This window comes from Sinocyclocheilus rhinocerous, unplaced genomic scaffold (genome assembly GCF_001515625.1).
Source record: "Sinocyclocheilus rhinocerous isolate Xijiao unplaced genomic scaffold, SAMN03320098_v1.1 scaffold631, whole genome shotgun sequence".
NCBI lineage: Eukaryota > Metazoa > Chordata > Actinopteri > Cypriniformes > Cyprinidae > Sinocyclocheilus > Sinocyclocheilus rhinocerous.
Window position 1 is genome coordinate 357,346 of NW_015656501.1, and position 14,890 is coordinate 372,235.

General features: G+C 37.7%; 2 protein-coding genes and 1 pseudogene across 3 annotated transcripts in view; 1 reads left to right on the plus strand and 2 right to left on the minus strand.

The window, feature by feature from the left end:
• Positions 1-4,092, minus strand: part of LOC107720153 (sushi repeat containing protein X-linked) — a 13,583-nt gene extending 9,491 nt beyond the window's left edge. For both annotated transcript variants that reach the window (XM_016527788.1, XM_016527787.1), the window contains exon 1: positions 3,944-4,092. In XM_016527788.1, the coding sequence (XP_016383274.1) occupies positions 3,944-4,010 (67 nt within the window). In that variant the 5' untranslated portion in view covers positions 4,011-4,092. The remainder of the gene's footprint in view (positions 1-3,943) is intronic.
• A 1,007-nt stretch (positions 4,093-5,099) lies between these two features.
• On the minus strand, positions 5,100-11,697 carry LOC107720132 (trichohyalin-like; annotated as a pseudogene).
• A 153-nt stretch (positions 11,698-11,850) lies between these two features.
• otc (ornithine transcarbamylase) lies at positions 11,851-14,890 on the plus strand. The gene is given in 6 exon segments (XM_016527731.1): positions 11,851-11,874; positions 13,944-13,997; positions 14,251-14,301; positions 14,304-14,411; positions 14,521-14,658; positions 14,738-14,890. Coding segments are annotated over 6 exon segments (456 nt in total). The 3' UTR covers positions 14,819-14,890.

The window sequence follows — 14,890 nt, forward strand, 5'->3', positions numbered from 1 at the left end:
TTTTTTTACCAATTATTCAAATAATGTTTAGTCCTAGAAAGCTATTGTTATCAGAACACGTGAGCATAACATAGCGGTTAGCAGATCAATGAATGAGAGGGCAGTGTTACCAGAGTTGCCCATTTACCACACCATGTTACAACACAGTAGGGCTATTGCAGACAGAAACAATACTGTACTACATCGATGTTTCCTGTCGGCTCAATTTTTGAGTGGACTTTGCTGTTCCGATTCGCATGAACGGTATATGAGTTACAACAGCCCCAAAAAATATGATGTTATAAAGTCAAGGGTCAAGAGCCCAACTAAAGCAAACACTAATCACCTTGATGGTAGCGTCAAATTAAACAATAAAACATCATCTTAATCTCTGTTAATTCTCAATAAGCGCTTTTGTAGATGTCTGACAGAAATAAAGTCAGTCTGGTTAATAATGAGTGAAGCTGGTGATGCTGTTTGTGGAGTTGTTTAATCATCCTCTGCTGAGATCACAAAAGATTTAATGTCTTTTGTATTTCAGTTGATTTGATTGAAGGCTGTGTCTGGAAGTCAGTTGTATGTTTAGAGTAGGTCTTTATAGGATATAGAAAGCCTCCTCGGTGACAGATATTTGAACTGCCTCCTCTCAACCTGCTCAACATTTTGAATTCACAATGATCTCACATATTACTCACACTGTGAGTATCACCGTACGAGAATGGTGTGATGTCACTGTGATCATCGCATGATCTGACGTGTTGACTGGGACAGCAAGTTAGATCAAAGCTCCCTCTGATGCAGTAACAAGAACTCAAGAGACTCAGAGGCACACACACATACACACAATGTTAATGCAGAGCTAGCGGCCAATCATGACAAACATGACAATCATGGAAAACACTCCACAGGGATCATGTGTGTAGGTGTGTGTGTTTTCGCTCCATTTGGCAGATGAGTTTTCCTGTTCCATTCTGTTAAGCTCAGCAGAATGCTGTGTAACCCAGAATACTCACTGACTTGGCTCAGTTTCGCTCTCTCTCTCTTTCTGTCTCTCTCACACACACACACACACACACACACACACAGGTATAAATATTTCAAATGGAGGGAGTTTCCACTTAAGAAAACTTTGTTAACTAAACCATTTAGCTTCTGCTGCACCTTCTGTTTTACCACAGTCCTGAGGATCACAAAATATTTCTTTTGTACAACTTCTACAATGTTTAGCTCAAAAACAGTTCACTCTTGGATGGACGTTCTGCAGTCATTAGTCATCAGAAAGTAATATCCCTCAGGCTCCCCATGTTCAGTGTCTGCAACAGCTCCAGCCTCACAGATTCACAACTCCTATTTGTGTGGAAGTTAGTTAACCTCATTCTACAGTCTGACAGTCAAGTACAGACTAATTATGTTCATATCCAACTATCAGCCACCGCAAAATGGCCTATCAATCATCCAGAACCCCTTAGCACAATATCAGCACCTTAGCAAACATACAGATCAACTTTGCAAAGTACCACACAAGTTTGTCTTAATGAACTTTCCTTTTCTATTTTGAAACTATTGTTTTAGATCCACATTTAAATGAAGCAACAACAACAGGGTCAAATTCTCAACTTGATCTTTTTTCTCTCATATGCAACAAGCTAGCTCACTTAAAAAAGTTTTGTAAATTAGTCAAAACAATTAGTTCAGACAGTTTAATTCAAGTTTGAGCAGTGGGCATTTTACAACTACTTAAAAGCACATGAAATTCACTGATTAAAGTCAGGACAGTGTGGACCGTCCGCGTCTGTTCTGTCTTAATCTTGTAACATATGCTCATGTTTTAGCCAGCATGAGCCTGTGTTTGTGTTCACAAGGCCATAAAATACACAAACACAAATAACCACCCAGTCTTTGTGAATAAACAATGCACATCATTTGAGGTAATTCACCAAAACCTTGTAAAACGTCATTTATTTTACTGACATTTACTTTACACATGCAAATAAAGCCAATATGTGAGTCTGATGGTCTTGTACTGGTAAATTGGACCTCCAGTGCATTTACAAATTAAAGTCTGGTACACAACCACAACCTAAAACCCAATGACATGAGCCACAACCTCACACAGTCAACATTTTACTGCATTACATTTGCATTCATGATTTAACTCTTAACGGTCCTCGAAATGAAGATGTATTGTTAATTTAGAGCAATTATAGTTCTACCACCACAACACATGCATCTCTTCAACTTCTTGAATTGTGTTTCCAGCAGCACAGGAAATTCACATGTCTAAGCGAGTCCAAGCAAGTCTCTTTGCTTTTTCAATTTATTCTCTAAACAAAAAATCTTGGACCGAGAAACCAAGTTTTGAAGGGATATATTCTGCTTCTGCTGGAATATAAACAATGTTTTCTGGAAGCAAAGTGTACTTTTTGTTCTTACTAATATACACAAAATACTCCAAAAAAGAGCCCCCTTACCAGCCAACCAGGGGTGCGTTTCCTAAAAGCATTGTTAGCTATGGTTAGTTCCATTGAAATCAATTGGTAACAATGGAACTTGCGACCACAGTTGCTTTTGGGAAACGCACCCCAGACTGATACAAATATAAACCAAAACACAAAGTAGATTAAAATGCTACAAATATCTAAAAAGGTCATATGGATTGGCTTAATATGTGACATGAGGCTACATCAGGTACGTCAGGCATCAAGCAACCATAATCTGGCAATGGAAAAGTGGACAGAGCCTCCAGCTCTGAAAAAAGCTTTTTTTCCCCTATAATGTGAAAAATATCAAAACATCAGAGTCACATTTCCAAATATCTGATCCAGACCCCATGCTAACAGATCATTCTAAAAACAGCTATGTATCAGTGTGTCAAAGCCTGAGGGACAGAGTAGCATAACATCAGCATATCAATACGTGCCTCCAGTGATGATTTATTACTAGTTGATCCATCATTTGCATGTAGAATTTATAATTCAGTGTCATTGTATCATATTCTATGATTACTATTTTATTCTGTTGATTTGAGACTTTTAAAGCAATTTATTTGAGACACACGATTTGACAGAAATATTATCCTCAAGTAGGCACATAACAACTTGCCTAAAAGTTGCTTAGTTTTATTATTATTAATATTTGTACAGTCCCTTTGTTGCCAACATAGAGGATAATGAACAAACTGCTCATTTTGAAAGTGTATGGTATCAAAGATTGAAATTATCTAAATGAGAGGATGATAAACTGCTCATTTTAAATGTGCATGGAATTAAAGATTAAAACTATCTACATTATTAAAATATAATCTACTACTATATATGCATGCTCAATTAATGAGTAAATAATTATTATATACATACATACATATATGTGTGTGTGTGTGTGTGTATATCACAAAAATCAATTGTCCGAAAAGGATGATTGAGACCAGTGAACAAGTCTGCGTCTTTGGAAATATTGTAAATGCTGACAGTCATCCCAGTAAAGCTTTGCTGACTCTGCAGACACACTGCTGACCCACTTCCAGAAGACATTACATTATTTATACACCACTAATTCTTTAAAAATTGTTTAAAGACGAAGCATTCAAAAGATGTTTCAGAATCATCAGTATTGAGCAGATCGACCGGGAGCGCAGTGTCCTACTGGTGACAAGTCATCAGTGCCTTTTCATATGAAAGAGTTCAGTGTCTTTCCCCTGGATTTAGGGAATTTACCCCCTTCTTTCCCCCCCAAACAGCCCCAAAAGCGTCCACGTAAACACTCTGAGCTCTGTTGCAATATACTGTGCCTAATACAGGAAAGCTAGCAGAAACAGCATGGGAAAACTCCTAGATGCACAAAGACTTAGTTCCTTCTGATGTCTGCTTAACTTTGCATTAGTTTAATGAGTCTTGCTCAACACATTTTGATTGATCAGAGCTCACAGCGCGAGACTCAACAGGAACAGTTTGGATGGGTCTCTTACCGTCATACGCGAAACTCCCGGACAGCTGAAGTCCCACTAACATATACACACACATCCAGGTGTCCATCTTTAGGAAGTCCAGGAGCTGCTGGGAGACCTCGGGTGCATTCCTAGGCGAGAATCAGAGCACCAGCCCGATCCCGCCTCCTCTCCAGAAATAAGAGAGCTCTTCGTCCAGCGTGAGCGCTTGGCTATACGTGTATAAACTATGGCACTGTTATGAGTGTGGATCAGTAACGCAAAAAAGTAATTGTGAATATTTTTATTATTTATAATTTATCATTGGAGTTCAATTCAGAACTCTTCTTGTAGGAGTTTAGATTTTCGTTCAAATTTTGTTCTGCATTGAAATTTTACCTATAGGCCTATGTATATTATTCAGAACTGTATGTATTCCCATGCCCCATCATTCCATTTATGATCCCTAGAATTGGTTCAAATTATGAAAGAAATTCCAATAGGATTCCTTTAGGATTTAGACTGGGAAGTCCTCAAAAGTAAAAGTGGGCTTTATTGGGTTAGTGTGTAATTCATATTAGAACCTTAGATAAACACCTCAAAAATTGAGAGTGAGAGAACATTGTATTTCATAATTTCATCACCAAAGAAACTAACACACTTTCTCTTTTCTTTAGCAACAGCTCTTGAGAGCAAAATCTTATTAACTTTACAGTTAAATCATTGGTGCGTGACCTTCTGTTCTCTTGCACTTTAAATTGCAGTATTCATTTACAGTAAAGTCTGGTGTGCTGTTAATGACAGACCAGGTCTTGGAAAAGGAATGTCAATAGAACAGTAACATAAAGATTTTACTTTCTGTACACAGAAATACTTACTTCACACATTTGTGCTTGAAAATTAACATTCACATAAACACTATGACAATACATAAATACGACTGGAATAATTTTAGTCAAGGCACTTGATATTCAAGATAAAAAAGTAAGAAACAACCAGCCCTTTAAGGGACATATATTATACTAAATCAGAATACAAACCATAATATAAACAATTTTATGTTAAGTTCTCCAACACCCATCAACCACATTTTTATGTTTTCCCTGTTTAAAGATCTGTGATCCACAACACTTTTAAAATGAACTCTCCGTATACAGGCAGTATATATTATATTATAATATATTATATTATACTGCTAATTGACTAAATGTAAATGTAATGTTCAGGGTGGTCTGTGTGTTTGTAGTGCGCTGCACACTTTGGGATCATTTAAGGTTTAGATACTGTGTTAGGACGTTGTTCCAGAACTGAGGGTCCTGAGCACCACTATCGGTTTGCTTCTTCCCTTTAACATTCTGCTAATGTCTTTGTCTATTCTTCTGTCTGTCTCTCTGTGCATTTGCCTGTCTGTGCGGAGGTAACATCCGCTTTGGCTCTCTGTTTCGGTACTTTTTTGGTCTTTTCTTCCTCTTCTTCCTCAACCTCTTCTTCTTCCTCTTCACTAGTTTCTCTCTGTTTCCTCTCATTTTTCTCGGGTGTTCTTCCTGCTCGGTTTCTTCCTCCTCTTCCTCACTCTCTTCTTCCTATTCTTCTTCCTCTTCACTAGTTTCTCTCAGTTTCCTCCTGTTTTTCTCTGTTTTTATATTCTTTACTTTCTGCTGTTTCTTCCTCCTCTTCTTCTTCTACTTCTTCACCTTCCTCCTCTTCTTCCTCATTAGTTTCTCTCTGTTTCCTCTGACTTCTCTGTTATTTTATTCTCTTCATTCTTGTCTATTTCTTCCTCTTCTGCTTCTTCCTCACTTCCACTTTCTTCCTCATTATTTTCTTCCTTTTCATTCAGCTTGTCTCCCTCATCATCTTCGTCATCTCTGTCTGTTTCCTGTGTCTCTGAAACGTCAAGATTCTCTTCTTCTCTAAACTTATTTTCACCTCTATCCATTTTCCCTTCTTTTTTTTGTCCTCTTCTTTTTCTCCATCCTCTTCCTCAATCTGTTCTTTCCATTCTTGTTTTTCTCTATCTTCATCTCCATTTGTCTCTGACATTTTTTCCTCATCTTCAGCTTCCACCTCATTCTGTCGCTCTTATTTTTCCTCTCACTCTCCTCTTCTTCACTCCTGTTTGTGAATCCATCATTCTTGTCTTTCAGTTCTTCATTTTCTTTTTCATCCACCTCCTCTTCCTTGTCTTCTTCACCCTTTTCCTCTGTCATTCTCTTCTTCCTCCTCCTCTTCTTTTGCCCGATCTCTGTTTTCCTCCTCCTCTTCATTAACACTCTCTTCTTCTTGATTTTCTTCCTCATCTTCATTTCCTACCTCATCCTCTTCCTCGCTCACTTCTTCTCCCTTTTCTTCCTGTTCTCCCTGTCCTTCCACGGTCTCATTCTCTTCCTCCTCTTCCTCACTCTCATCCTTTTCTTCACTCTCTCCTTTCTCTTCATCTGATCTCTCATTCTTATTTTCATTGTCGCTTTCAGATTGTTCACCTGCTTCCGTTTTCTCCTCATTACTGCTCTCTCCTTCCTGCTCCTCCTCTGCATCTGTTTTCTCCTTGTCTTCCACTTCTCTCTCACTCCCCTCATCCCAGCTCTCCCTCTCTTCTTCCTCATCTTCACCACCACTCTCTTCATCTTTTTCCTCCTCTTCCTCTCCTTCTCCTTCCTCACTCTCCTCTTTCTCTTGTCCATCACTCTGCTCTCCTTCTTCTCTTTCAGTCTCATCTCCACTTTTTTCTCCTTTACTCATCTCTCCATCACTTTTGCTGCTCTGTCTGCTATTGCTGTCGTCCTCGTCCTCTTCCTCTCCAGTTGCCTCACTTTCCTCTTCTTCTGCCTCCTCTTCTTCACTGTCCTCCTCTCCCTGTTGAGCACTCTCTCCTCCATCTTCATAATTCTCGCTCTCTCTTTCTTCTTCATCTTCAACAGCACTGTTCTCCTGTTCCTGCCCAACCCCCTCACTTTCATCTTCTTCCTCAGCGAGACTCTCTTCTTCACCTCCCTCTTCCTTTCTCTCTGTCTCACTATCCTTCACATGTTCCTCTTCCTCTATTTTTCCATCACCACTCAACCACTCACTGTTTTCATTTGAAAGCTTGTTTTGTACATCTTGTGTGCTCTGCTGTTTGATTATGCTGTCATCTGTTTCCTCGATTGCTGATATGTCCTGAACTGTACTGTCTTGGTCCACTTCCGTTTCTAGCAATACATTGTTTCATTGGACACTGATGCATGTGAGGACATCTCACTACTTGATTCTGATGGGGTTTGAGAAAGAACTTCAGCTGCTTTTATCAGAGGTTCAGCACTTGCTATAGCCAAGGCTGGTAGTGATGAAACTACACTACCCATAATGCTCTGCTCAGCCTGAGGCTTCCTGTCTGGCTTTCCAGGTTCAACTGTTTTTCTGGCTAATTTATTTTCTTTTAGTGGTGACTGCTTGTTTTGTGGTGATGAACTCGATGGACTTAATTTACTAGATGATGATTCAGTTTCTTTTGTGGCAGAAGATTTATTGGTTGCTGATTGGTTATTGGACCATAAACTGGAAAATGAGTGGCCTCTTTCTGGAGCTAAGCTTTTAATAGATGGAAATTCATGTTTCTGTTCAGTAAGCACTTTATTAGTGGGCGACTGGCTATTTTTATGATCAGACTGTAAGTTGGAAGCTGATTGTCTTTTTTCTGCAGTTCCTCCTGATTTTCGTTTTTTATTGGGGGAAATTAGTTCTGAGGTATTTTACTATCATTTTCCCTTTTGACTTCTGTTGTTTCTTGTGCTAGCATTGCTGGTTTAAGCTGGAAGTTTGTGTTCTCGGACTCCACAGGATTTCCCTTTTTTGCTTTAGATATTCGTGTGGGTATGGAAACTGATAGAGGGTCGAGTGTTTTGGGTGCAGTTTCTGACATCGGGGCTCTTTCCACATCTGATCTCTTCTTTTTTGCTTTCTTTGGTGTAAGTTCACTTGGGCTTTCTTCTGCGTCAACATCATTCTTTTCTTTACCTTTTTTTGGGGTGCTTTGCATTTTAGCTGGAATTTTGACTGGTTTCCCACTTTCTTACTGGTTTGAGTTTCCCTGTTCTTGTGTGTCGATCAGTGTTGATCTGACCTCTTGAGCATTTCTAAGGGATGGCTTGATGTCTCTTTGAGCATCTGCCTGAGGTGTTAATTCAACTTTGCTAACCTCTATGGCACCGGAGGGCACATCTTGAACCTTGACTGGTGACTTGACCCTTTTTGTAACTCTTACTTGAATACCCATCTCTTTGATTTTGGGAGATTTGACCTCTTGAACTTTTGTGGGCGTTGTTCTAACTTGTTCAACTTCCTGAACTGGAGAACTTCTGGAGAAAGTCTTTTGAATATCAATTGGACTTGACTTGGTCTCCTGCTCCATCTCAACAAGAGCAGTGACCTCTTGACCTCTGGAATCTGCGTGTTGAACTTTACTATATTTGTCTACTTTTTAAATCTTGTCCCTTGGATCAATATTAGTACTGCATGTTTCACTGCTTCCCTCTTTTTCCTTAGCTGACATTCTATCTGAAGATAATCTGACCTCTACTGCTTGACTTTTAGATTTATTATTTGTACTCTGGATAGGTTTTTGTATGTTTTGGATTGCATTTTGCTTCGTGATGCTGTAGCAGAAGAATGTTCCTCCGCCATGGCAGAATTCTTTGGATCTCCGGACCTGGGCTTCTTGCGTTTTAGATTACTTGGTGGTGGAGATTCTGTCACTGATGAATGAGAAACAGAACTGTATTCACAAGAAAGACAGCTGGTCAATACTGACAATCAAGTGTTTGTTTTTTGTTAGTGTTCACTATACTAAAAGTAATTGTGGTAAGAGATATTTAAATCATAGATAGACAGATAATAGACTGATGGAGAGGCAGGACTTGGGAGAACATAGAAAATTAAAAAAATATGAAAATATTTACATGGAGATGTCCTGGCTGGCAGTGTGATTGAGGTAGAAGCAGATTCCACAGAGGCATCAGTTTTGAAGCGTTTGGGAGTGTTGGCAGTTGTAGGAGGAGGAAGATTGCAAAATTCTGGGCCAAACTGTGCAGATGAGCTCTCCTGAAACACACACACACAAAACATATTTCCACACATTTTTTTTCTATTACGAATGTCACACACAATTATATAATATTTTCATACTTTTGCACAAATAATTAATTTAAATATACAGCTTGATTGGAAATGACACATAAAAGTGAGTTAATAAAAACATAATTAACATTTAAGACAAATGATGAGAGAAAAAAGGAAAAGAAAGATAATTGTATGTGTATGATATCATATGGTGTGCATTCAGTGTATTTGGAAACGTATTTGCATTTGTCACTGCATTAGATAACAACATATCAAGGTTTCAATTTCAGTTTTAAATCACACTTGGTTTGATATTTTGTTATCTAATAGATAATAAAATGTATTTAATGGATTGACATTCATGCAACTGAAGTGTCCAAATGTTTTTAGGACACTGTCGTGTATATTTACATCACCTGTAAGGGCTAGCGTGTGCTTGCCACCACATGCCACCTGCAGAACCCCGTGCAGAGATTGTACTCGCTGAGGGTGACTGTGGTTGGCCAGCTGATGAGCAGAAAGACCCAGTCGTCCATCTGCACTTTCCCCGAAAGTGAAAACATCCCCATTATCTGAAACATACAAAATTCCCAACAATTTATTTAGTCGGGCGTTAAAGTACTTCCTCAAAAATAAATAACAGCATGGTTCTCATGTTCATGTTTGTGAATACTGTTGATTGACAAACGCTCACCTGTGACCAGAGCTGAGTGTCTGTATCCACATGAGACCCACTGAATGGGCTGCCCCAATTTCAGCTCTTTAGGCAATAGAGAGCAATTTAGAGCATAGTCACAAAAGGTGTGGAGCCGCTGGAAAGAAATGCTGTCATTACAGTGGCCCAGTCCCAACTGACCATCACTATTTCCTCCAGCTGCAAAAATTTCCAATTTTGCTGGAGAAACCCCACAGATATTTTCACTTAGGGTTAGGTGAAATCTTACTTAATCTTCATCTTACTCATAATTCTGTGACAAACTGCTATTATTCAAAGGTTCAAAATTTTGGGGTCAGTAAGACTTTTTTTTCCTTTAAAGAAATTAATAATTGTATTTAGCAAGGACTAATTAAATTACAGTAACAGTGACAGTAAAGACATTTATAATGTTACAAAGGTTTTGTACTCCAAGTGCTTTTGAACTTTTAATCAAATAATTCTGAAAAAAATGTATCATGGTTTCCACAAAAATATTAAGCAGCACAACTGTTTTTAACATGGGTTATAATTAGAAATAAGATGTATTTAAAAACATTAAAACATCTTACCAACCACACAAATTTGGTAGTTGTTACAGCAGCATGAAATTTGTCTCTGAATTAAAAGCTTTACTTACAAGTGCTGACGAGATCAGTCCCACAGGCAACAAACTGAGCTCTCTCCCCTTTAAGAGCTGTATGGACGAATAAGAAGGTAAATAATAAAAACGAGCATGATCTTTATAAAACAACATGCATCTCACCTTTAACACAGATCGGTTTATTCACTGGTCCTTTGGTTTGTAGACCAAGCTGACCCCTGTTATTATTTCCAAACGCAAACATACGGCCCTGCTCTGAAAAGAGATAATTAAAGAGACGTTTATTACAAAATATAGCTACAGTTACAAAATTACAGGGTGAATATAGAGAGATTACAACCTGTTACAAAGGCTGAGTGTGACTGTCCACTTGAGATGTGCATAGGTATATCATTCTTTAGCCATAACCTGCAGGGTACATTGTTTGCTATTTTACTTTTTCCAAAGGTGAATACAGCACCTGTTTCTGCAATAAGGAAACATATGTTCAGTACAACATTTGCCCTCAGTCACATTTGTTCACATGGAGCAAAGAGCAAACCTCCACACAAGCTCAGCAAGACGGTCCATTTAAAGGGGTCATATGATGTTGCTAAAAAGAACATTATTTTGTGTATTTGGTGTAATGAAATGTGTTTATGTGGTTTAAGGTTAAAAAAAACACATTATTTTCCACATACTGTACATTATTGTTTCTTCTCTATGCCCCGCCTTTCTGAAACGCATCGATTTTTACAAAGCTCAACGTTCTGAAAAGCGAGGTGTGCTGTGATTGGCCAGCTATCCAGTGCGTACTTACAGTCTGTGAGTCAGAACAGCCGGTCGGCGGCCTAGAGTGAGAGGAGGCCGGTGAGCTTGAGAACAGCGCGGCCGGCAGATTCGACGAAGGAGCGTCCGGAGGGCTTGCGGCTCATATGACCCCTTTAAATCCTTAGAAAGCTTCCAGCTTCCCAGAATAGCCTGTGTGGAGCTCAAAGACATGATTATAGTGTCACACACTGGGAGTCTTACAAGAACATGCTTGTAAAATACACATACCTACATAGATAGATAGATAGATAGATAGATAGATCGCTTCAAAAAGGCACAGCTTACCTGGTATTTCTGTCTGTTTCTCCTGTCATCACCTCCTACACCTCTGTTCTGCAGATGACATTCCTGAACTGTCAGCTGTTCCCTGCTGAAGAGTTGCAGTTCAACCGGAAGTAAACGTTACCCTGGCAACCGAGAAAAAAAAAGAAAATTCAGAGTTTGCTCTTTGTGTAACTTTACAGTTATTAATGAAGAAAATAAATATTATATTAACGGAATATTTTAACTAAGGTGTAGAGAGAGAGAGAGAGAGAGAGTGAGAGAGTTTCTCACACGATGGCCAGGGTCTGTGGAAGCGGGTGAGATCATGGGTGGGATAAAATAGTACGTGCACTAGAGCTGTCACTCACCACGCAGTTACTTGTCCCGCCCCCTTTTCATCCCGTTAGTCACGCCCCTAATGCAGCATGACAGTTAGTGCGTGGAAATGATTTGATTTGGTTGTGCCGCTTTGAGCTCTGTATGTATACTCAAAGTCCCTTTAAGGTATTTTATAGTCTTTGGTATACTTACATCAGTAAAATCTTTGCTTTCAAAAACAGAATATATTATAGTCTGAAATTTGCAAATTGTTGCCAAAGCAAGAATTTTAGGTTAGTCGGAAATTTTGCCATAAAAGTTTGCTGCTGGCTAAAATTTTGAGTGACATTGTATAATACATTTCATTAACAATATTAATTATTACGTTGCATAATGCTTAACACAGAATTAATTAGTTACATAGTCCTGAATGTAATGAAAGTTACCGTCAGACTCGCTGGTCTGTGTTTTGCTCCTCATGTGCCTTCCTTGCCCGTATTTGGTCCTTCCTGTTCCTGTCCTCATTGTGTGTATTCCTCTCCAGCTGTGTTTTGATTAATTAGTTCATTTGCTCCCAGGTGTGTCGCATTGGTGTCTGTGTATTTAAAGGGTTCCCAGTTCTCTGTCTGCTGTTAAGTGTCATTTTGGTTTGCCTGGGGCAAGTTCAAGCTCATACCGGTGCGCAACGTTTTGCTACGGTTTCCGGTTTGAACGACATGTTTCCTGGAAACGGTGTGCAACGGGGTTTGATATGCGTTTTCTCTTGTTTGGTGGGTGTGTCAAACATGTCAGCCCAATCAGCAGCAGCATGTATATAAACCACGCGGTATTAAAGAGACAGCTCGCACAATGTAATTAACATCAAAATAAATTCACAAGAGCAAGTATATTGTTTGCACATGCTTATTTACATTAAAGGCAAAATAACTGAAATAATAAGAGCACAAGTATAGATCTGGAACTTCTTTAAGTCTGTCTAAATATCATTTGGTAATTACAATGTCTTCTGGTCCATATCCTTTCCTTAGGAAGGTGTGCTAGACACTGATTAATGTAACATAAAAATGCTATACATATTTATATATTTTGCTATTGTATTGTGAAGTGACATTTTCATAAACTTTTCTATACTCCTGATTATATAATGGTAAATATTACAATAACATAGCACAACAACAGTGATCAGCAATAATGATAAGCCGAATACTCACAATAAAAATAATAAGGCCATATAGATCATAACACAGTCTCAGCACAGGGTGTGTGTGTGTGTGTGACCGTTACAAACTGATCAGTTAAGCATAAAAAAATGTGACTTTCAATTAATACATTTTAATTAATAAAAGAGTAGTTGGCTAATAACATGGACATTTTTAACATAACACACTTAAAACATTTAAAATTTTTGTTCAATTTTTATTTTGTAATTAAGGAGCGTTTATTCTTTAGACTTCTTTTTTTAATTTTTTAACCATTTTAAATAATCTTTGTGCTTGGAAAATATTTTGAATATATACTATATTCTTTCAATTTATAAAGTCATAAAATCTGCTTTTAGAATAATTTAAAAATGTTGTTTAATTTTATTTTATTTACTATTTTTATGAAGTGTATTTGAGTTTTTTTATTATTTTTTTTATTTTTTATTATTATGCTCAAGTAATTTGTAATAATAAAACACACCCAAGGTTCGCCTCTTTTAGATCTGTTTTATGCATACACAACTATTCAAATGTTGTTTTTAAAAGAAATTAATACTTTTATTCAACAAGGAAACATTAATTTTATTAAAAGTGAAAGATATTCATGTTACAACAGATTTCTATTTTTAAAAAATGCTGTGCAGTGAGCTTTCTATTCATCAAAGAATCATGAAAAAATTATCACAGTTTCCACGATAATATCAAGCAGCACAACTATTTTCATTATCGATAATAATAAGAATAGAATAGAATTATTTCAGAAGGATCGTGTGACACTGATAACTGGAGTAATGGCTGCTGCAAATTCAGCTTTGCCATTACAGGACTAAATTACATTTTAAAATATATGAACGTTTATTTAAATTGTAATAATATTTCACAATATTACTGTTTTTCCCCTGCATTTTTGATCAAATAAATGCAGCCTTGGTGAGCATAAGAGATTTCTCAAAAAAAAAAAAAAAAAAACACATTACAAAATCTTACAGCTTTGCACCACTCCAAAATGTTGTTCATTTCAAGATTTTACTTAAATTAACCTTTTGTCTTTAGGGTTATGAGGCAGATGCTAATGTCACTCAAGAGGCTCAGCTTCTGTCTAAGCAGGTATAGACTAAGAAGTCATGATCAGCTTTACTCATACTCATAATAATCTACAATATAATTAAGCATTTTGTTTGCTTTACCTACCATGCATTTGCATTATATGTTTGACTATGTATGTGAAATGGCTCTGTCTTTAATAATTGTCTTTAACAACACAATAAATCTTGACATCATTTTTTTTTTGTTTTTTTTTATGATCACTAACTCATTTACAATATGCAGTGTTTACCTAATTATGATATTCATGCTGTAGCTTGGTACCAAGTTGCAATTCCTGACGGATCCAATGGAAGCAGCACGGGACAGTAGTGCAGTAGTGTGCTGGTTACTGACACTTGGGTGAGCATGGGCCAAGAGGAGGAGAAGAAGAAGAGGAGACTAAAAGATTTCCATGGTTACCAGATCATCATGCAGGTAGAGAAATGTCCATCAACTTTTTCTGGTCTGATCCAGTCTATTTTTAAATAGACATACTTTTAATTCCATTTTGGTAAGTTTTATGTTTCTGTTGACTAGTTGACAGACAGGAAGTGTGGCTGCACCAGACTGGACATTTCTGCACTGTCTCCCATGTAAAGCAGAGGAAGTAGACGATGAAGCTTTCTACTCACCACGTTCCCTTGTGTTCACAGAGGCTGAGAACCGCAAGTGGACCTTTATGGTAAAGTGTATGTGTAAACATGTGAGTATCATTAATGCATTTAATGCAGAAAGTAATAGTTTCTGTATGTTTTCTCCAGGGTTTGATGTGCATCCTGACAGACTATACGCCACAAAGTCCCAAACTCAAATTTAAAAAAAATGTGGGGGGAAAACACTAACAACAGAATAGTGTCATCTATCTGTTTTTATGATAAAATTGTAATTGATCATATTTAGCACTCTTGGCCAAT